The sequence below is a fragment of the Aspergillus japonicus genome (genome assembly GCF_003184785.1).
Source record: "Aspergillus japonicus CBS 114.51 unplaced genomic scaffold BO86scaffold_5, whole genome shotgun sequence".
Classification (NCBI taxonomy): domain Eukaryota; kingdom Fungi; phylum Ascomycota; class Eurotiomycetes; order Eurotiales; family Aspergillaceae; genus Aspergillus; species Aspergillus japonicus.
This window is the reverse complement of record NW_020291642.1, coordinates 1-22,623: the sequence shown is the minus strand read 5'-3', so window position 1 is coordinate 22,623 and position 22,623 is coordinate 1. Positions and strand designations below refer to the sequence as shown.

General features: G+C 51.9%; 6 protein-coding genes across 6 annotated transcripts; 5 read left to right on the top strand and 1 right to left on the bottom strand.

Moving 5' to 3' along the window:
* Positions 1 to 488: 488 nt before the first annotated feature.
* BO86DRAFT_415800 (synembryn) lies at positions 489 to 2,249 on the top strand (the record flags this gene model as incomplete). The annotated part of the gene is made up of 7 exons (XM_025674930.1): positions 489 to 516; positions 567 to 641; positions 704 to 780; positions 836 to 994; positions 1,051 to 1,170; positions 1,254 to 2,098; positions 2,150 to 2,249. 7 exons carry the CDS (start codon positions 489 to 491, stop codon positions 2,247 to 2,249), a joined length of 1,404 nt encoding a protein of 467 aa, XP_025531389.1.
* A 637-nt stretch (positions 2,250 to 2,886) lies between these two features.
* Positions 2,887 to 3,619, top strand: BO86DRAFT_375855 (polysaccharide biosynthesis domain-containing protein; the record flags this gene model as incomplete). The annotated part of the gene is made up of 5 exons (XM_025670499.1): positions 2,887 to 2,931; positions 3,012 to 3,036; positions 3,100 to 3,384; positions 3,462 to 3,498; positions 3,562 to 3,619. The coding sequence occupies 5 exons, from the start codon at positions 2,887 to 2,889 to the stop codon at positions 3,617 to 3,619; spliced, it is 450 nt and encodes a 149-aa protein (XP_025531388.1).
* Positions 3,620 to 4,336: 717 nt separating this feature from the next.
* BO86DRAFT_445431 (ABC transporter ATP-binding protein) lies at positions 4,337 to 8,581 on the top strand (the record flags this gene model as incomplete). Its single annotated transcript, XM_025676449.1, has 7 exons — positions 4,337 to 4,767; positions 4,827 to 5,490; positions 5,558 to 6,335; positions 6,378 to 6,454; positions 6,488 to 7,451; positions 7,504 to 7,626; positions 7,686 to 8,581. The coding sequence occupies 7 exons, from the start codon at positions 4,337 to 4,339 to the stop codon at positions 8,579 to 8,581; spliced, it is 3,933 nt and encodes a 1,310-aa protein (XP_025531387.1).
* Positions 8,582 to 10,484: 1,903 nt separating this feature from the next.
* BO86DRAFT_304384 (uncharacterized protein) lies at positions 10,485 to 18,815 on the top strand (the record flags this gene model as incomplete). The annotated part of the gene is made up of 7 exons (XM_025667616.1): positions 10,485 to 10,616; positions 10,708 to 11,943; positions 12,969 to 14,178; positions 14,230 to 14,942; positions 14,998 to 16,042; positions 16,748 to 17,558; positions 17,636 to 18,815. The coding sequence occupies 7 exons, from the start codon at positions 10,485 to 10,487 to the stop codon at positions 18,813 to 18,815; spliced, it is 6,327 nt and encodes a 2,108-aa protein (XP_025531386.1).
* A 172-nt stretch (positions 18,816 to 18,987) lies between these two features.
* Positions 18,988 to 19,813, bottom strand: BO86DRAFT_385805 (huntingtin-interacting protein K). Its single transcript, XM_025671193.1, has 2 exons — positions 19,370 to 19,813; positions 18,988 to 19,245 (listed from the first exon to the last, which is right to left on the bottom strand). The coding sequence occupies exons 1-2, from the start codon at positions 19,685 to 19,687 to the stop codon at positions 19,132 to 19,134; spliced, it is 432 nt and encodes a 143-aa protein (XP_025531385.1). The 5' UTR covers positions 19,688 to 19,813; the 3' UTR covers positions 18,988 to 19,131.
* Positions 19,814 to 19,989: 176 nt separating this feature from the next.
* BO86DRAFT_385804 (3-deoxy-7-phosphoheptulonate synthase class II) lies at positions 19,990 to 22,555 on the top strand. Its single transcript, XM_025671192.1, has 6 exons — positions 19,990 to 20,382; positions 20,465 to 20,574; positions 20,678 to 20,741; positions 20,794 to 20,886; positions 20,945 to 20,996; positions 21,087 to 22,555. The coding sequence occupies exons 1-6, from the start codon at positions 20,361 to 20,363 to the stop codon at positions 22,264 to 22,266; spliced, it is 1,521 nt and encodes a 506-aa protein (XP_025531384.1). The 5' UTR covers positions 19,990 to 20,360; the 3' UTR covers positions 22,267 to 22,555.
* The last annotated feature ends 68 nt before the right edge of the window (positions 22,556 to 22,623 follow it).

Below are 22,623 nucleotides of genomic sequence, written 5' to 3'. Positions count from 1 at the left end.
TAGGAAACATTCTCGAAAAACTGAGAATATCCTCCTCAACAGGGCGCAGCGAAATCTACCTATATCAGTACATGCCTTTCTTCCATCAATACTTGTGGAGAGACAAATACTGTACAGTTGTGAGCCTGAGTGGGGTTCTCCTGCTTTATCGCACCTCTCCGATCCTCTATTCACCGATCCACCGGCTTTAGCTTCTGGCAAGAACCATCCCCGCGGATTCAAGGCCCGAAACCTTTACATCACTTGGTCCAGGGCCTCTAAACCTTGCGCTATAGCGTGACTTGTCTTACCAAGAGAGTGTTACTATTTTGAACCATTCAGATTACTGGAACGCTGAGGTTTGTGCGGTCGCGAAGGTCACCAGCTCTAATCAAGCGGGGCCCAAGTTTGGGTGGACTACCAGGGGGTGTGCTATTCATACAAAGCCACACGGGACACAGGAATCTGGTTGCTTCTCTGCCGAGTTCAAGTTTCGAACAACATAGAAGATGGAGTTTCGCATGCTCCAAGGTGCAGGTATGTGGAAACCACCATCATATCGATGTAGACTGACAGATTATGCTTAGCTAAACTGCAACGGGTCTCCCAGTTGGTGGAGTTGCTAAAACAAGACCAGCTGGAGAAGTCGCTCACATCACAGCGTAAGTACAAAGAAAAGAATCGTCCTGATCAAGCTTCTTATAATATGGAATGCACCTTATAGAACGAGTACAAACCTTGTTGGAGCTGAGGCAGCATGGCACCAATCCTGATAATGCAGGCCCAATCTATTCTAAAGAGGTACTACCCAGGAACCGACTACTCCTAGTTTGCTTCGACTGCTGACTGTTTACAGGGAATAGAACTGTTAGCCAAGTACGGTGTTACGGGAGAAACGACCGATGTGCGGCGAGCTGCCCTACGATGCGTTGCGAATGCTCTCCTCCTGAACCCTGCTATGCGCCAGTTGTTTGTTGATACAGGCTATGGAGGTAAATTGGCGGAGTCACTCAAAGTATGCAAATCAACTACACCGTCTAACATCTATGTCTATTTGCTGACCCAGGCTAGTGTGACTCTTCGGACGATGAAATGGTTATTAGTCGCATACTCTTTCTCTCCACATATGACACCACCATGGACTTCGAAATACTCATTAAGAATCATCTCTTGAGTGAAAATGTCAACTATGTAAGTGATCCCTCTCCACCATCCCACACCCCCTCCCTTCCCTCTAGAGGATTAGAACCAAACTGACCGATCAATCTATGTAGCAAATTACTCGGCACGCCAAGCAATTTCCGAAGTCGGGAAAGAAGCCCTTGTCGCAAATGGACGAACTGGCGCTCATCGACACACTGAAATTGATTTTCAATGTCTCCAAGATCTATCCGGAGCTCGCGGGGAGCTTTTCGCCTTCGATCCCGCACCTCTTCAAGATCATCAGCCGGATGGATATTCCTGAAAAGCCTCTAGACGGCTTGCTCGGCTATCTACTCAACTGCCTGTCAACCCTTGACCTTGAGAACAAGAAAGGCAAAGCATGGGAGAGCAGTCCGCTCTTTCCGACGTTCAATCAGAACTGCAATGTTGACAAGCTGATTAATATTCTGGATCAGGCTGTGTCTGCATACAAGGCAGATGAGTTGGAAACCAAAGCGATCCCACTTTTCCACACTCTTGTGACTATTCATGAGCTGGCACCTGATGGGGTCCGCAAGTATATGCAATGGCTTTTGTTGCCCGAAGAGAATGATAGAAGTCGTCCCATTGGCCAGTCCGACACGCTTTCCTCCAAGCTTCTGAATCTCTCAACCACCCCCTATCCGAACGTAAAGACAGCTATCTCCGAGCTCATGTTCGTTCTCTCTGGAAAGGATGCGGAAAACTTGACCAGAAACATTGGCTACGGTTTTGCAGCAGGATTGTTGGCCTCTCGTGGCATGGAGATACCGCAGACAGCGGGCGAGGCATTCGCTACGAACCCGCAGGGATTCGATCCGCAGGTCAACCCCATAACTGGCCAGAAATGGGCTGCGGAGAAGAAGGATGAATGGCCGCCTATGACAAAGGAAGAGAAGGAGCGTGAGGCAGAGCGATTGTTTGTGCTCTTCGAGAGGTTTGTGTTCCGCCACCGATCATATAGATGATTGCTGACAGCTTCATACAGGGCCAAAGCGAATGGAATACTCAACGTGGAGAACCCTGTCACGCGCGCCCTCCACGAAGGTAGATTCGAAGAACTGTCTGATTCGGATGACAGCAACTGAGCATTTGCTATCTGGACCCCTTTGTTACTGCTGTACTATATCCGGTCAATTGAGCTGGGGCCCGGAGTTGTACAGGTTTCCTTCCCATCTAAGATATATGATCTTGCCGTCTAGCCCCTCAGCATAGCATTACAGTTACAGTCTCCCCTTGTACATTAATTCGGGTAGCTCTGTCCCTCATTGTCTTGATCGGTCATCCGCAGAATCGAATGGAAAGCAAGCAGGCAATTTGGCCACCTATTAATAAGCGACACAATCCCGGTGTAGAAGCTCTGAGCAGCACCTCGAAGATGCTTGAAGCTGCCGGTAGAGTCTGGTGTAGAGGCCAGTGGACCTGTAGTATGAGCAGACTTGTATTTGCATATCATTTCTCAGGCTTTAGGAAGCACCGTTGAGATTGGTGCAGATGACGTACGGATCTGGTGCGGGGCGGGGGTGTTAGGCGGGCGGCGCAAAAATCTCCGCCCGCGGCAGAAAAAGAGTAGTCTGTCGCGCGCGGGGCACTTCGGATTCAATTTCCCAATCCACCCAACAACCACCACCAGAATTTTTTATCGGTCACCAAAGCGACCGTCCATTGTATACCGACCACCTTGATCATTTCTTTAAAGATCATTTCACAAATACAACCGCCAAAATGTCGAAGCCTTTCGATCCCGAGACCGCGGAGAACTTGGACGATGTAAGTTCGTGCTTTTGCGCCAGAAAGAAAACCCCTGGTGATATCCTTCAGATCAACAGCTAAATTTTCTCGCGCTGTAGATGGAGAAGCAGTTTGCCGTCAAGGGTCCGTTTCCCCTCACCTCACTGTTCTAGGCAAAACCACTCATACTCACACCACCTTGTACAGCCGTGGAGCACTTGATGACATACTGGGCGATCCTCGAGAAGGTCCGCGGCTCGCAGCTTCGTCTGACCAAGATGGACGACGAGATCTACGAGTCCTTCATGAAGGAGTTCCCGGACTTCGACCCCGCCGAGACGCTGAACGAGGACACGATGAAGAGCAAGGAGGGCAAGGAGAAGTGGCGCAACTGGATGAACCAGTACGAGAAGACGGTCGCCGACTTCAACTTCGGAACTATGCTCCGGTCCAACCCCAAGTTCGAGTACGACCAGGAGACGACCATCTTCGGTGCGTTCTCTCTTCTCCTACAGCATGTTTGTTTACAATGGGGAAATATGTGGGACTAACGTCGCGTCGTGAAACAGCTATGCGCATGCAGTTCTACGCGATCGAGATCGCCAGGTGAGCATCCTCGCTTTGACTGAGGGAAAACACAGGTGGACTAATCAATTATCGATTCCTCAGAAACCGCGCTGGACTCAACGACTGGATCTATGAGAAGGCACAGAAGGCGAGCTCCTAGATGTGTGCCACGGAGTACACTTTTACCCTTGGCCGTTCTAAAATCGTCGCACGAATGACTGGATCCCTTCCCCAGGCACCCAATCCTGCATTTGCTGTCGCTTTACGGGATAGTGCACCGACTCGATTCCATAGTCATCCCACTCAACGGCCCGTTCATGGTCCCATGGATCTTTCAGTAACGGTCTTAATGACCTTGGCAGAGAGTCTGGTTTCCTTGCGAGAATGACAACCGGATTGGTCTCAATTTCTCTCTTCATTCTCAAAAAGCGAAACATTATGTGTATATACAGTGGGTGGATCTTGTTTCATTTGAAATGAAGTAATGAATAGACATTTTTTTTTTCTTTTTGGGCGGTTGACCCTCAGGGCGAGCGGAGAAAAACAACAATGGCAACCGCGGATCATTCTCTTTCCCTTCCTCAATATAACCGCTTTGGGACAAGGAGCGGGATAATGGATTATCTCAGCCGGCCATGAATGACTGTCGACTAGGTTTGAGTCCCCTTTGTTACGCCTCACAAACAGGATGGAGCATAGGCGAGTGTTAGACTTTTGGGTTTCCCCAGCTTGATATGGATAGATCGTCTGCGAAGACCTACCTCTCTGTATTTTCAGTCAAACCATGTATCTCCCAGAGTTTATCAAGACGCCTCGTCGATAGATAAAAGAAAGAAAAACAGTCAATCAAGGACGGCTCGCAAGGCCGAATCAAACGATGGCCGCGTTTACTCTCCGACTCCCCTCAGGCGGAAATGCGGGCTGGTTGTCTTTGTTCAGCTTCACAACTGGGAAGCATGCGCCGACTCTGATCGGAGGAGTCGTCCTCGCTCTCGTCGCAAGTCTGCCCACACCGGTTTTCTCTATATTGCTGGGGCAGATCTTCAACGAATTCACCTTGTTCGGAGGCCAAGAGATCACGAATCACGACCTGATTCGGACTACGACAAAGTACTGCGTCCGACTGGCGGTCTTGGGAGCAATCAGTTGGATCTGTAATGGATGCTACTATGTCCTGTTTGTTATATTCGGAGAGTTGCAAGTGGCGAACGCTCGCACCGAGCTCTTCGATGGTCTCTTGAGGAGGGATCAAGAATGGTTTGAGACACAGCAGGATGGCACTCGGGTGTACCTGTCAAGTCTCCAGGGGTGCGTTGCATGATGATGATCTTGTTTGGCTCGCCTGACAGGCTGACACTGAAACTTAGCCACATTGATGACCTACAGAAGGCGACGTCGCAGGCATTCGGGCTTGCCGTACAGTACCTTTTTCGGGCGATCGTGTCGCTGATCTTAGCCTTCTATACGTCCTGGAACCTTAGCTTGGTAACTCTGGCCGGGATGCCGGTGCTATCGGCCATCATCGCATTCTTGTCCGCAAAAATGAATACGAGCTTTGAAGCACAGAAGATCGAGCTCGCGAAATCGTCGAAGATTGTGGATAGCGCCACCACCTCGATAGATGCTGTCAAGTCGTTCAATGGGCAGCTCATCGAGCACCGGAGTTTTGTGGCCAGCATCGACAAAGCAGCAGTGTGCTACTTGAGGCGAGCACGCTTCACCTCTCTGCAGATCGCATTCCTGCGGATGATGTCTTTCGGTATGTTCATTCAAGGCTTCTGGTATGGCAGCTCTCTGGCGACGTCCGGCCAGCTCTCTGCAGGGGAAGTTCTAAGGACCTTCTGGGCCTGCTTGGCAGCAGCACAGTCCTTCGAGTTTATCATGCCGCAGGCAGCTGTAATGAAAAAGGGCAAGGTCGCTTCCCTTGCCCTGCGACACGCGTTGAGTGATCGAGCGGACGGTAAAGCCCCCGGGGTGCTAGACGGGGCCATATGCCCGGATGTCTGCCATGGCGACATCGAAGTGAAAAACGTGTGTAATATATCATCACTCTCCTCTTTCATGTTGGGTCACTCGCTAATCCGCCGGTGCCTAAAAGCTTTCTTTCTCATACTCGTCTCAACCAGACAGACTCAGCCTGAACTCGACGAGCTTCTTCTTCCCAGCTGGAGAGATCACGTTTGTCATAGGAAAAAGCGGATCCGGAAAAAGCACACTTGGACAGCTGCTTGCCCGCTTCTACATGCCGACATCGGGTGAGATTCTTATCGATGGGCATCCCATTCAGACGTTGAGTACGAACTGGATTCGCAAAAACGTGACGCTCATCGAACAACGGAGTGTGCTGTTCAACGAGTCCGTGTTCCTGAATATCGCATTCGGAAGTCGAGATCACAGTCGGCTCCGGAAACCTGACATCCAAGGATGCATTGATTTAGCCAGGTTAGAGGGAACCATCCAGGCTATGCCCGAAGGCATCGAAACATGTGTTGGGCCCGGAGGGAATTTTCTGAGCGGAGGTCAAAGGCAGCGGGTTGCGATCGCCAGAGCTCGACTCCGAGATACTCCCATATTGATCATGGACGAACCGACAAGTGCTCTAGACGGCACCAACCGTGTCGAAATCATGAAAGCCATTCGAGAATGGCGACGGAGCAAGACAACGATTATCATCACGCACGAAATGTCCCAGATCCTGGACCGTGACTTCGCATATATCCTAGAGCATGGCTCGGTAGTTCACGCCGGTTATAGATATGAGCTGGAGGAGAACAAACTATTCTTCCCTTCACAAAGTAAGAAAACCACCGAGCAAGGTGAAGAAGAAGACGCAGGCGGCGCGATGAGTCGGAGCCCATCGCCTGAGCCAGGCTCTTGTGGAACATCGAAAGCTCGAAGTAGACATTTCTATGACCCAGTGCGAGATGCATATCTCAAGGAGATGCTATCAGCAGACAATGAGCATGCCGGTGGGGTGCGATCCAGAAGACAAAGCGTGTTCGGATCCATGCTGCCACTCCATGCGCAGCGAGAATCCATCGACTCTATCGCCTTGGAGATGATCGAGCTCAACACGATTCAAGTCAACGGCGCAAAGGCACAGCTCAACCGAATCAGCCGTCACATTGCTGCCAACAACCACCCGCTTGATCGCATTGACGAAATGGTTACAGATGAGCACCCCGAGCAAGTGACCCGCCTTCTGCCGCAGCAGCGCTTGCCTTTACGGAAGATCTTGTTGACCATGATACCAAATTTGACGACTGGACAACGTTGGCTGCTGGGGCTCGGGTCTTTCAGCACGCTTCTTCATGCGATGGCGACTCCGGTATTCTCGTTCTGTTTGTCGCAGCTGCTGCAGACTTTCTACAACAAAAACAGTCACGCGTCGACGTGGTCATTGGCCGTCCTCGGGGTATCGTTGGCCGATGGTGTAGTGTCCTTTTTGATGCATTACCTCCTGGATCTATGCGGTCAAGCTTGGGTCGATAGTATACGCAAGATCGGCTTCGCCCGAGCCCTCGACCAGCCCCGCAAATGGTTTGACGAAGAAGGGAACAGACCCTCCCAGCTAACAACATGTCTGAACCAAAATGGAGAGGAGATGCGCAACTTGGTTGGGCGTTTTGGTGGATATCTCCTCGTGGCTGCTACCGTTACTCTGACTGCGATTATCTGGAGCATGGCCCTCTGCTGGAAGTTGACCCTTGTCGTTCTCGCTTGCGGCCCCGTCATTTACGCTATAACTAGAGGCTTTGAGAGAACGACTGGATTATGGGAGAGACGCTCTTCTGGAGCTAGAACCACGACATCGGAGGTCTTTATCGAGACGTTTTCAGAGATCCGGACAGTCAGAAACCTGACGCTAGAGCCGTTCTTTCACAAGAAGCACTTGAAAGCTGCTGCGGTGTGCATGACCATCGGCATCAAAAAGGCTCTCTACACGGGGTCTCTTTTTGGCCTGGTCGATTCTATGATTATGGTTGTCAGTGGTAAGTAACGAGAATATTGAAGTATCATACAGCTGGTGCTGACGAATCAAAGCCTTGATATTCTATTATGGGGCGGTCCTGGTATCTTCGTCAGAATTCAGCGTCGAAGAACTTATGAGCGTGTTTTCTATGCTCCTGTTCGGCATTGGATATGCAAGCGTGGTTCTGTCATGGAGTATGTTCTCATAATTTGCTGTATCCGACCTATAAAGCATTTTACTGACCACTCCAAAGTCCCTCAAATTGGCACATCGCAGGAGATGGCTAACCAGCTCTTGCGCCTTGCGGACCTCCCCAAGGGTAGCTCGCACGAGCATAAGGGAACCCTCAAGGTCCGCCAAGTCGCACCAGTCAAGATCACGGGGCTTAGCTTTCGGTATCCGACCCGGTCCAACGCACTGGTGCTGAAAGACGTCTCAATCACCATTCCGAGAAACTCATGTACAGCTATCGTTGGGCGTTCCGGGTCGGGAAAGTCCACAATAACATCGCTGCTTCTCAATTTATACGAGAGTCCGAAGTCAGCCCAAGGATGGCCCACAGTCGCCTTAGGGGGCGTTGACATTCATCAAGTGCACACTCCAACGCTTCGATCTCTCATCTCAATTGTGTCGCAGCAGCCCTCTATCTTTCCGGGGACGATTCAGGAGAACATAACTTACGGCCTCGAAGACTCATCCTCCCTCCACCAGATTTACCATGTACGCGCTGCCGCACAGGCTGCTGGGATTGATGATTTCATTTCATCTCTGGCCCAAGGCTATCTCACAGTTATCGGAGACGGTGGCGTGGGATTGTCGGGAGGACAAGCTCAGCGGCTTGTCATCGCACGAGCTCTCATTCGAAAGCCCCAGATCCTGATCTTGGACGAGGCCACATCCAGCCTTGATCCTACGAATGCTAAGATCGTTCGCCAAACAGTGCAGCAGCTAGTCGCCGGTCAGCTTGGACTTACTGTGCTCATCGTAACGCATGCAAGAGAAATGATGGAGATTGCGGACAAGATCGTCGTGCTTGAACAAGGTCGTGTGGTCGAAGACGGGTCATTCGAAGAGCTCGCGCGCCGGAATGGTGGGAAACTGAAGGCTTTGATCGAGGACCCCGGCGAGGACGATGAGACCGATGCATAAAACAGAAGGGCTATCGCGCACTAAAGGCTGCATCGGTGGATGTGAGGCACGTGCGATGACGAGGAACCGCTCAATCGTCGATTCTCTCTTTCCCGGAGGCGCTCGCTTTGACCGTCATAAAAATTCGCCAAGCCAATATGTACATACTTGTCGCTTCTTCAATCCTCTTCTGCTCAAACAAGATCTTGCTTGATACATAAGAGGTATAGATCTGTAGCCAGACCAAGGCCTCTAAAGGGCTGGAGTGGCCGGTAAGACTGGGTTGACCTCGTCGATACCTACCTTACTTAGCTTCACAATCCAGCAGATAAACCACCTGCAGTGTCATGCGTGCAGCGGTGAGGTATAGCCTGTGGGGTTTGTCTTGAAACACTTGCGGGGAGGGCTACTCCATACATGACCTGCAATTGGTGGTGACTGTATAATGCTAGGAGGACCTCGTTCCCTCGAGCGGGTAGATCTCGATGTCATGGTCTAGTCGAGATGGTCGAAGAGAGTATTTCGTAGTCCACACGACCTCAACCATGATGGTGATTTATGTGCTCATGAGAATGAGATTCGAAATTCCCCGAGAGTGTGCAGTGGCCATTTACCACATTTAGTAGCAGTAGAAGTCTAGTGGCCTTCCGCAGATCTCGAACTAACCGTTGTGTCAAAAGGTCATATTCTAAGTGGTCGCGAGTCGCCTTATTCGAATGACAGGAAACAGCAGAAGTTGTGTGAGCTGAGCTCGTGCACGGGGATGGCGTTCCATGGTCATAGCCTCGATGAACCAACCATCAGCCGTTGGCCTTCCAGAAGCGTGGTTAAACCCAACTGGACAGGACATTCCTCGTATTGGAGGGATGACGGGTTGAGGGGAAGGGGAAGGGATCGGAAGAGCTTATCGATAGGGAAAAAAGATGACAAGATCTAAAAATGGCATCGCGTCTAAAAGTGGTCCGGGCAGAACAGCCGGACGGAGGAGGAGGTACGGAGTATTGTAATGGAATTTCGGTCGGTCGTTTCACCTTTCACCATGAGATTGGCTTTAATTACTCGGGGGGAGGAAATGGAGATCATTAATTTAGAAAAGTCTGAGGATTATATGATGAGTACGGAGTATACTCTGTATATTTTCTCATTTGAAGGGTGGGTTGAACAAATTTGATTATCAAGGAAGAAATGGATACGAACTGAAGGGGAGGAGAGGGGAAGGGAAGGGAAAGGTGAAAGTGGAACTTGCAAAGGCCAGCCACTCAACTCCAATCCCGTGTGTCTCGCAGGCCCAGCCACTCACTCTCCAGGCTCTCTTCCTGCAGCACTCACTTCTAATGGTGTCTTGTCTTGGACAGATAATCAATCGTCACTCTTTGATACCAGCTAGCCGCTGGTTTGTTCTAGCTACCTAGGTAGACTCAATCTACCTAAACTGTCTTGTCTTCACTCGTTCTCCAATCTTCCCTCTTTTCCCTTTCCTTAATTCTCTTTCTTTCTTTCTTCCCCTCTTTTTTCCCTCTCACTCTTGTGTATGCTGTATGGAAGTCACGGATATGCTGACAAGCCATCTCATGCGCATCTTACTCTTACCATCTTTACTATTCCTGAATACCCCTCTCATCTTCTTTTGACCCTTCCGATATACTTTCTGGTTCCCTGCCTTTTCCATCTGAACACGCATTGGCACCTACACCTATCAGCAGCTTCCGCTCCCCGTCTGTATCACCCTATATACAGCCTCACCACATCCGCCAGTTCCGCCACTTTCCCGCTCTAGGCTACCATATCTTTCGAGTTTTCCTCCCGAACCAGACTTGAATTGAATCGCTTGTTATCTCATTCACATTTCTCACACTTCTTGTACCTCTGTATGTTCTGAGGCTGAGGCCTTGGGCCTTTTTCTGCGTCGCCCAAGCTTGTCAGCATGTACATTCCAGACGACCTCCGGCATTTTGGCGCCCGTCAGAATGGGCCGGCCAGCGACCCAAACACGGAGAAGAGCAGTGACAATGGCGGGGACCACACTACGAACAAGAAGAACAATATCTTCATCATTGTAAGGCCATTCAATCCTTTCATTTTTCTCTCTCCCCCTCTTATGAACATCACCCAAATTTAGTGCTGACAACACATACTCACAATTGCAGTGTGCTGCCTGCATCATCTTCGTCCTGTCATTCATCTTGATGCTCTATTTTGTCCTGCGCACCCTTCGCCGAATGGATTGCCGCCCGAAATATATACCCGGAAAGTTTCTCAAGGATCGATGGAATCGTTGGAACGTGGGTGTCACGTATGGACAAGTGCCGGATGGATCTTCGAACAACAACCCCGGAAACGCCACGACTGAAGCACCCCCAGAAGGAGGCTCTGAAATGCACACCACCAATACTGCGGTTCGACGGGAAACCTCAATTCGGTCTATCATCACCCTTCCTCCATATTCAGCGAGCCCCAAACCAACAGAACAGATCATAGCTCGGGAGGGCGAACGAGAGGGCATGGATGTCGTGGTCGAGTTTCCTGAAACTGCCGAGGAGGAAGAGGAGCGCAGAGAAAATTTGATGGAGTCCTTGTACCAGATTCGCTTGCAACGGAGACATGAGCTAGCCGAACGGGAGCAGCGGCGACAGGAACGTCGTGAGGCTCGTGCTCAGGGCGATCATGCCCGCCTTGAACAGCTACGAATGCAGAGTCGGGCGCGCGCACAGAGTCGATCATCTGCCAACGCTAGTAATTCGACCCTCAGCGCAACACTTGCAGAAAGTCAGGGTCGTGGTCGCGACAGACGTATTTCCAGTGTTTCCTATGCCGAGGTAGGATACGTCCGTCACGATGGATCGCGTGTTCGAGCCTCATCGCCCGATTCAGACCGTCGACCTCTCCTCACAGATGCTACTGGCATGGGCTCTGAAGCTGCCGATCGCTCCTCGGGCTCGATTCTCACTGGCATTCACTCTCGAGGTGAATCATATTCGTCATTCCAGTCCGGCGCCACCACCATCTCCGAAGCAGACACTCTAACTCAGGTTCGGTCTCACGCGACTTCTACTCACTCTCTGGGGCAGCCTATTCCAGGCCCGGAAGATGGTGGTGACGTCGGCGCCCTCCACATTCCGCCCCCGGATTATGAAGACCTTGACTGGGGAGATGCTCCTCCTTATCAAAGTCCAATCGCCGAACGAGGCGAACATGCGCCTCAGCTGCGGGAATTGACTCCCTTACCTACAATCCACATCGATGCTGCCAGCCCCATCAGCAACACTCCCACAACACCCACCAATCCTTTGCGAGCAGAAGAGGTTTCAGCGACACATGCACCATTGGTAGAAGGCCCTGCTGAGGACCGTCCGCTTGTTGAGCTGTCGATGGACGGTCACTCGGTCACGGATGGCCCTCATACTCGTCCAACCTCAAGCACATAAATGCCCGGTTGATCACCTGCTGCGTGCCGATAACGTCCGCATATATTGAAACTACTAAATCTGATCGTGCCTTGTGACGACTATGACCATTTACGACCTCTAGATTCTTGGCATATATTCTTTTAATATCCTTTGGACACACTGGTTTGTCCTCATCCTCTGAACTTTTGTTAGCCAGCAAGGCGTTAAGCTTAGGTGAAACCTTATTGTTGATTGACTTGTTTCGACACATTGCCTTTGTACATTTACAATCTGGAAGGATTGCAAGCGCTGGCCTTAAGCAGCAGGCGCGCGCTTTGCATTTCACATTGTCTGCACATATTATAAGAGGGTGATCTGGGCGGAGTCTTATGTTATACCGTTAGTGGATTGGGTACTCGAATTAAGTGAACTTGATCACCATAGCAGTACGTTTTGTTATTCAGAACTACCAAAATGCCCAACAGCGGACGATATCGCGGGGAGAGACCATGGCTCGTTGCTGGCCCAGCCGCACCTCGTGGCCGTGGAATTCAAGGCGGTCAGCAGCTCCACTCGAACAAAGTAAACAAACCAAACTGCCGCCCGCCCGTTCCACCCCGAAGCAAGTCAACCCAACCTCCTCGTTTCTTAATTTGCTGTGTCGCATCCACCTTTTGCACCTTATGTTGCAATCAAGAGCGATTGTTATTATACTATCACTGTGACGAGAAAGCATCATTTTTTTTCTTCATTCCAGCCTCTCAATTGGAAGAATTTAGGGCTCTTGTCTTTTGTTTGTTGCGACTTCCTGTCTCAGAGCACTAGTGGCTCGCGCTGGCCCGACGCGCTGCCATCTAAACAATCCCGCACTTATATCACCTAGCCTATACGGTCCAGGTAACAACTATCCTATACCCCCTGATCAAGCCCTTCGCACACAGCTATAGGTGACGCTTAGGTGCTAACGCGACTGCCTCGATTACTAGTGTCAACAACGGACTGGTTCTCAACCAGGCGCGTAGCTCATGAACGATATGTCGCGCGAAGCCACAACCAACAGCTTCGCGTCCTTTGGCTCAGACTTTGATCCCGAACACGAAGCTCTCGAGTCCACGAAGGACATTGGAAAAAGCCCACGACTCCCCAACATGCATAGCAGTGCACGGAACCGCCGTGAAATCCAGCAGGATGAAGAGCCAGATTACGCCTTTAACACCTCTACGTTCGAGCAATACCTCCCCAACTTTTCCCCGGTCGGCACATCAGAAGAAGAGATGGACCATGACGATGACGATAGCATCTCCATCGAAGCCGGAAGAGGACCCGTAAAGCCTGCACGCCGTTTAGACGACTCAAGAAACTCCTATATGAGCATCGAGAATAGCATTCGTTCGTCGTCCCCAGCTATTAGACTCGACTACCCTACAACCAATACACCACAGAAGTCCGCTCTGCGCAGCGCACCCAAACGGGCTGCGAGTGAGAGCCTTCGTAAGGATGCCCAAATTCGACGCGCCAGCCTCGCACAAAAGGAGAACCTCGATCCCAAGGCGGCCCGGAAAGACCAGCGCCGTACTCTCTCAGAGTTTCATGCAAAGGTCCGTGACTCCTACGAAGGATCCTTGCTTGAAGACGAACGGCCGTCAGCAGTGGCCAACAACACGCGTCCTACGCGTTTCGGGAACCCCAACCTCTCCCACCAGATTGCGGACGCTGTTGAGAAGGCTTCACAGGAGGCCTATGCCCGCGAGATGCGTCGTGGCAAGGCCGCAGCGAGCTCTCGCAGCATGCATAACACGGCTGGCGACACAGCCACGCAACAATCATTCCTACTACCCGACCTGCCGAACTTGTCGGAGCTAGTCTCAGGGGTGTATGAAGATGGTACCCCGGTATATGCACGCCAAAATCGCCCGCGCACCACGCGTTTTGTCTCTCCCCTGCACGATGCTATGGATGTATCTCTAACGCGTGAACATATACCGCTCGATGCGGTTCCTATTCCAGAGGACGAAAAAGCTCTGTTTGTTTCGCTAAGACTACTTCAGGATAAGGTGGCCGAGCTTGAGAGGGCCAAGTTCGATGCAGAGAGGAGAGTTGAAGAAATGAGACAGGAGAATGCATCATTAAAGACGAGCAAGTCTCGTGGCAAAGAGAAGGTTTCTCGCACCAAATCGTATGAGTCCGAGGAGGAAGACTACCGAAAGGATCGCCTTGCGCGTGAGAATCAGAGTAAGTCGGATACAACCCACTTTAGGAGCTATTTAGCTGACCATTATTCAGAGTTGGATGCAGCAAATCTCGCTCTGCAGAACAAGCTGGACATGATCGAGAGGAAGGCCGAGATTCAAGAAACTGCCCTTAAGCGATTGAACCGAGAGCGAGATATGGCGGTTTCTCAATTGGGTGTATCTTATCTTGAGTCACAGGACCTTAAAAATGAGGTTGAAGCTCTTCGCCAGGAGAACAGTGAGCTTAAATCCCAATTGGTGAAGCTCGCATCCGGCTCCAAGGATCAGGACGAGACTTATGAATCCGAACAATCATCCGCAACTGAAATAAGCGACGAAGATAGTCAGCTTGATACACAGGCAAGCAGAAACCTCAGCAGAAGCACTAGAGACCTTACCTCCAAGAGCTCGCGCTCCCGATCCAAGCCCGGTCGTCAGGGGCAGTCAAGCACCAAGATATCTACCCAGGTCGACAAGGAAATAGCCCGCCTAGAAAGGGAACGTGCTGAGGAGGCTTTGTTCTCACTTGACCTTTCGCAGTCAAAAGAGAGATCTAGGTTGAGAGCAGAGAAATCCCGAAGCAAGCCCAGGACTAGCGATGCCGCGTCTAAGAAGCAATCCAACACCGGCAAGCAACGCGTCAAGAGGGTGGTCGTGGAGGAGATCGATGTGAGTGAGCCTGTTAACTCAACTGGTGAGGTCACCAACAACACCAAGAAATCTTCAATGGCGGAACAGGATTTGACGCTTCTGAGCTTCGTCGACGTAAGTTTTTCCTTCCACCTATATTGTCTGCTTTTAACTTAACCAAAAATCTCAGGAACGCGAAATCGCTCAGCTACGGAAGACTTTGGAGGAAGAACGCCTGGCTCGCAAGAAGCGCCAAGCGACCGCTACCAAGGAGTTAACTGGTGACGAGACTGGGAATACCACGCGCCAGAGCGTGGCAAAGCCAGGACTACCTAGAAAATCATCCCTTAAAGAAAGCAAGGGGCTGCCAGCAAGACCCGCATCAGCAATGGGCGACTTGACCGCCAGATCCAAAGCTAGCATGGTTGAAGGTGACAGCAACCTCTCAGTGCCTGTTGAACGTCCCAGACGTCATTCAGACCATGCCGCAACTACTGCTACTCCAAGGCGGCGGCGTCGGATGGCCGAGGAGATGACTTCCGCGTTCATCCTACCTGATATCACTCTTAATCCTGCCAGCCTTGTCGATAACCTCACTAAGCTACCTGAAGCCACACAGCGTGCGCTTGACAGTGCTACTCAGCATAATCGCAAGAATTGCACTGTCTGTAAGCGTGTCATGCCTGGTGACTCTTGCGACCACTCGGTCGAGACGGTAAAAGTTCCCAAGCCTGTTCCTGTCTCGGAGCGTATGCCTGAGCCTTCCGTTCTCAATGAAGACCCTACTATGCGGCCTGCGCAGTCCCCCGAGATTGCCCTAGCGACTGTGCTCAAGGCCTTGGAAGATGAACTGGCGCACCTGAAGATACAGCTAGTTGCGTACCAAGGTGCATACAATAAGCTGGATGCTTCGCTAAGCAAGAGGCAACGAAAGTCGCTTGGTGAGAAGATTGAGAAGTTGTTGAAAGATATCGACATGAAGGCTGATCAGATCTACGCCTTGTACGATGTACTCGAGGGACAGAAACAAGACGGTCGCGAGATGACCGAGCAGGAAATGGAAGTGACTCTTCAATCTATTGGGATTGACACAGGCGCCGGCCCTACAGGTGACTTGACCGCCGCATCCATTAAGTCCTCTCACAAAGCCGTTGAAACGGACTTTGATGATGATGATGATGATGATGAACTGCCTTGGGAAGGATTTGAAAGCACAATGGAACTCACGGGCCGAAGTGGTGTAAACCATCGCAACTAAACTCAACTACATGGCCGCGCTTGGCTTCAGCTCGTGTTCACTTTCCCTTTCGTGCAACTTTTACAATTTCTCGATCTCCGTTTCCCCCTTTATCTCATGCCGCTTGCGCACATCATCGAATCGAGCTTATCCAGGCTCTGGCAATGGATCCGATGCCGAAGTCCACCTTTTCCAGGGGAGCTGGTGTTCTCCGGTGGCTTTGGACACTGTTGCGTTCTATGGGCATGATATAAAACTTGCAGTAAAGAGATGTTATTGTTTGTTTACGGTTCTGCGGAATTCTCTTTCACTTCTATGTGCCGGGAAGGCCTCTAGGGTTGGATTAGGCGTTGCATTGTGTCGGTTGCTTGGTGGATCATTAGCATTGTTTGAATGGATTTTTACAAGTGTTTCTATGGTAGGTTAGGGTTGGATAATCATTGCATTCCTCTGGTCTCGTGCCTGATAGCTATACAAGGACCAAAACGTAATACATCAAGTTAGTGTCGGCAATAGCGTGCCGAAGAAGCGGTCGGAAATACCCAAAGAGGCACTAGTGGCGATGACAAGCTTTAGGCCGAAGACGGCTCATTCTGTCTATTATTCTTTCTGCGCGCCCACATCACGACTTGAGTTTTGATTTCCTTCCTTGCCACTCACTCTCTTGAATGTAGCCGAGTTGCTTTTCGTTGGACCACGCAAGCTTACCGTAATACATTATTTTCTCTTCTGATGACTTCACCGCAACTACATCATGATCACCACAACCGGTCCAGCGGCGATGTAGATGTGCCCACGGATGCGACCGAAGTCAGCAAGGCTGCTTATCTCCACCGAAATCCCTCCCACGAGGGAAGCGAATCTCTGGGCCCAGCTTCTCCTTCTGATCACCACACCTTGGAAGACGAAGGAAGCTACAACACCGCCATCCACGATGACAGTTCTGTGCAGACTCGGATTCTTGCGCCCCCCGCAGAAATCATCCCTTCCCGACGCTTATCTATAGACATCGCCAACAGCAGTGATGGCGACAGCAGCGACGATGCCAGTGACGACGACGACGGCACCGAAGGACCTACAGGCCCTTCGAGCGAAAAGCCTGTGACATGGGCCTCGCTGCCTAACAAAGGTCAACTTGCGATCTTGACTTTCGCGCGACTGTCGGAACCTCTGACGCAAACCTCCCTACAGGCGTACATGTTCTACCAGCTCAAATCCTTTGACCCTTCCCTACCAGACTCGACCATCTCTGCTCAGGCGGGTGTGCTGCAGGGCAGTTTCACTGCCGCGCAATTTCTTACGGCAGTCTGGTGGGGCCGTCTGGCTGATGCGGACTGGATGGGACGGAAGAGAGTGCTTATGATCGGGCTCTTCGGGACATGCATCTCCTGTCTGGGTTTCGGGTTTGCGCACTCATTCGCGGCCGCTGTGGTGTTTCGCACGCTGGGAGGATGTCTCAACAGTAATGTCGGGGTGATGCGGACCATGATTTCCGAGATTATTGAAGAGAAGAAGTAAGCTTACTTGGCAACGGCGCTCACACATCGTTCCTTTATCTGAAGTGAGGGACGGTTTGGGCTAACATGCACAGATATCAATCTCGCGCCTTTCTCCTACTTCCAATGTGCTTCAATATCGGCGTGATTATCGGTCCGGTCCTGGGTGGTGCACTGGCGGATCCGCTGAATAGCTACCCTGAATTCTTCGGTCCCGGGACATTTCTTGGTGGTACCGACGGAGTTCATTGGATGAGACGCTGGCCATATGCGCTGCCGAACTTGCTCAGCGCGATCTATATCTTCGCCTCATTCTGGGCTGTGTTCTTGGGTCTCAATGAGACCCATGAAATTGCGCGCTACCGAGACGACTGGGGTCGGAAGCTGGGACGCACGATTACGAAGTTCTTTTCGCGCCGCCGGAGTCGCTACTATCGTCGGCTCAGAACCCATCCGGACAATGAATCCATTTACATTGATGGCAGCGTGACCAGCATGTCCGCCCCTCCCAGCCCTATCCGTTCCCGTGCTCGGCCGCGCCCCAAACGCCCGAGCTTCTGGCAGATCTGGACACCGAACGTTCTCTTGACTTTGCTGGTTCAATTCCTTCTGGCTCTCCATACCAGCGCATTCAATTCGATGACGTTCACTTTCTTGCCAACTCCACGAGCCCCAGAAGATAGCCGGAAGGGCTTCTTCCATTTCAGTGGTGGTTTGGGATTGCCGTCCTCTCGAGTCGGCATGGCGACGGCTATCATTGGGATCATTGGTCTGCCGTTGCAGATCTTTACTTACCCCCGCGTGCAAGGTTACTTGGGAACTTTGACCTCTTTCCGGACCTTTTTACCGTTTTCACCACTTGCATATGCATTGATGCCTTTCCTTCTCGTGCTTCCGCGGGTACCCTGGATGGTTTGGCCTGCGTTCACGATCGTTGTGGGTCTCCAGGTTATCTCGAGGACGTTCGCTCTCCCGGCGGCTGTCATCCTGGTGAACAACTGCGTCACCGATGCCTCTGTTCTTGGAACAATTCATGGGGTCGCGCAGAGCATTTCCAGCGGGGCTCGTACCTTAGGCCCCATGATTGGAGGCTGGGGTCTTGGCTTGGGACTGGAGCATAATTTTGTCGGCGGGATTTGGTGGGCCCTGGCCCTGGAGGCATTGATAGGCTGGTTCGCCCTGTTCATGATCTACGAGGGTAAAGGCATTGAGAGGAAGAAGGTGTTAGAGGAAGAAGAGGAGGAGGAGGAGGATGGATTTGAGGAGCGCCGCTAAAAACGGTCGGCTCATCAGATGGACTAGAAATACTAGACTATATATGTGCATGGGGTACATACACGATTACTACGCGACATGGGCATCATGGATTCATTGATGAGGGTTGTCACGAATCTTACGAGAAATGTCCTGAAACGATTGATTGGAAGTTATTCATTGATGAAGTGTGGCATATTAATTCATAGCATTCATAGATTTTGTCATTTCAATGGATAAATGGAACTCCGAACCAACAACGCCTCCTCTCCTGCATAGATCCAGCCCATCCAGCCGCCGGCCCATCCCCACTTTCAAACCCGACTGACCCGCAGCCTCAACGTGCAAGCGTCGCAGGCGTAATAAACGCCTTGATCGCCTGCGCCGCATTCCCCTCGTGGGCCTTCAACAGCTCCGTGGCCCTGAGCTTATTCAAATCCAACTGATCCACCTGCAAGGCACCGCGCGATTGACACACATTAGCCCAGCGAAGCCCCATTCATCAACCAGCCCAATGTCTAAGAGCGTCCCCAAAGACACCAGGCAGGTTTGAGGACGGCAGAGCAGAGACCTACCAGAAGATTGACGTCGTCGGCGCTGACCTTGACGGCCTTCTTCTTCACCAGCTCCCCTCCCTCCTTACCCTGCTGCGTCGTCCCCGCCCGCTTGTTGCCCGCAGGGTGACCGGCTGCGATCTCGAGCCGGCTCATGGCCTTGCCCAAGGCCTCCTGGTCGGCGGACGAGGGTTGCTTGGTCGGGGAGTCGGTGGCGGCGATCTCGTTGGTATGGAGGGAGGAGAGGGCGGCGGCGGCTTTGCGGTCCTCGGCGTTGGCGGGGAGCGGTTGCTCGGCGGGGTCGGGGTCGGCGTGCGCTGAGGGGATGGAGTCGGACATGGTTGAATGGTTTGGTTTGTTAGTTAGTTCAGTCACTTCTTGTTGTTGATTGAGATTGGTGATAAGAGAGTAATGATCATTTCTCAGCATGTTCGAACATGAGCTACTGTTAGTAGTTATCACAAGCACTTGTGCATGACGTACAGACCAGAAACAAACAGACAAACATGCCGGTAGAACTATCAACCTAACAATCCGGATCTAACCCTAAGTGGCCTAGTGCCGGGGAGTAATGAGTCAGGCCGCGAATAGCCGTGCGTTCCTCACCTTCCAGAAAGTAGCATGAATCATCCCATTTCAGGCCTGGTGCAACTTCGAACTTGTTCTTGCTTTCTTTTTTTCTCCCCATTCCTCTCTCTCTCCCCCTTAATCCCCTTCTCTTTCTCTCCCTCCTCCTCAATCAGTCAGATTCGAATGAGAATCTTCATTCTTTCCTCCCATTTCGTCTCATAGAAAGTGGCGGTTCCCGTACTCATCGAAACATTATAAAGAAGGGTCCAATCCACTCCTGACATATCTCCACACTTTTCTTGCGTGTCCGCTGTCATTCCAAGCTCTGCTAGCCGTCGATCATTGCTAGAATCATACCTGCGTACAGCGCCTCCCTGCCTCCTTCTCTTCGACCTCCTCACAACCCCTCAATCACACCGCCAAATCTATATCTCCTTGAATCATGGAGACCTGGTCTCCTACGTGTATGTTCTGTCTCCTGACAACGAGAGCAATATCCCCATGCTCCGAATCCAAGAAATGCTGCTAATACCGTCTGGCTCTTAGCTTGGACGTCCAAGCCCGCCAAACAATGCGTCGCGTACGAGGACACAAAGGCGACTGAGGCAGCTCTCGAGAAGCTACGGAAACTTCCTCCGCTGGTCACCACACAAGAGGTGTGTTTTCCTGTGTAACTCATGCTTTGTACCGGCATTGGAGGTCTTCTCTGTGCATGTGTATGTGTGTAATGTGCTTGGCTGATCGCAAATCATGGCACAGGTTGCGAACCTGAAGAAGAGCTTGCGAAATGTCGCCTTGGGGAAGGCGTTTGTGCTGCAGGGAGGTTAGTTTTTAACTTGTTCTTTGATGTGTGAAGGAGCTCTGACAGTGATCAGGTGACTGCGCCGAGCTGTTTGATTACTGTAACCAGGAGATGATCGAAGCCAAAGTGAAGCTGCTTCTGCAGATGAGTCTGGTGTTGATTTGGGGTAAGTCTGTCAGATACTCGCCAATGCGATGGTGAGATTGCTCATGCAGATCTTCTAGGAGCGAATAAGCCTGTGGTGCGGATTGCGCGGATTGCAGGGCAGTTTGCAAAGTACGTTCGTTCCGCTTATAGCATGTTCCATCGTCGGGATATTCTGGTACGATCTATTGTAGGACTCATTACTAATTCCGGCACCACCAGGCCTCGATCCAGCCCCATGGAAACGATCAACGGGGTCGAGATGCCTTCTTTCCGAGGCGACAACATCAACGGCTTCGAAGCGACGCCCGAATCGCGCAAACCGGACCCCTCGCGCTTGGTGTCGGCATACTTCCACTCCGCCGCGACGCTGAACTACATGCGCGCCTCCCTCTCCTCCGGTCTCGCCGACCTGCACTCCCCGCTTGACTGGGGCCTGGGCCATGTCATCACCCCCTCCATCAAGGAGAAATACGAACGCATCGTGTCGCGGGTCAAGGACGCCCTCCGCTTCATGCAAACCGTCGGCATCGACACCGACCGCGGCGTTGAGACCGTCGACGTCTACACCAGCCACGAGGGCTTGCTCCTCGAATACGAGACCAGTCTCACCCGTCTCCTCCGCAATCCCCTACCCCCCAACTCCGCCCCTGCTTTCTCCATGTTCTCCCCCCCTTCGTTTTCCCAGCCGCCACCACCCGCCGCGGACCCGACGACAACCACGACAACAGCACCGGCAACGGCAACAAGCATAAGCCCGCAAACTCCACTCCTCCCCTCGAAATCCTTCTACGCGACGTCCGCGCATTTCCTTTGGATCGGCGACCGCACGCGCCAACTCGACGGCGCGCACGTCGAGTTCTTCCGCGGCCTCGCCAACCCGATCGGCATCAAGATCGGGCCCAGCATGACCCCGGAGGAATTGACGCAGTTGCTGGACGTCGTCAACCCCACGCGCGAGATCGGCAAGGTGACGCTGATCTCGCGCTACGGCGCCGCCAAGATCGCCGGCCACCTGCCGGGCCACATCGAGGCCGTCCAGCGCGCCGGCCACCTCCCCGTCTGGCAGTGCGACCCCATGCACGGCAACACCCAGAGCACCCCCACCGGCGTCAAGACCCGCCACTTCAGCGACATCCTGTCCGAGCTGCGCCAGGCCCTCGAGATCCACCGCGCCCACGGCTCCTTCCTCGGCGGCATGCACCTCGAGCTCACCGGCGAGGCCGTCACCGAGTGCGTCGGCGGCGCCGCCGGGTTGACCGAGGAAGGGCTCGGCGAGCGCTACACCACCTTCTGTGACCCGCGGCTGAATGAGAAGCAGGCCCTCGAGCTGGCATTCCTGGTGGCCGGGTTCTACCGCGAGATGGATGAGTCGGAGCGCGGGAGGATGAACTCCATTTGATTTGTTGCCTGGAGCTTGTAGACCAGGAATGAGCGAGGGAGAGTAGTATATCTTCAACACGGTTTGATTTTGGTCTAGGACACGTTCCATCTTGGGAGGGATCTAATATTTGGAACGGGGTATACGGACCTCTCTTGGAGGCCGACATCTCCCATTTCGACAAAATATTTGATATTATTGTGAGCGACACAGTGAGTAGGGCGGCATACGAAAGGAACCATTCGGTCTTCAAGAAAAAGAGAGAAGTAAGAATGTTTAATTTTATTTATTCCAGAATATGAGATATCCACATCGCACCCAAAAACCAGCTACAATCAATAAAAACAACCCATTCTGCAAATAGAGGGGGGGGGGGGG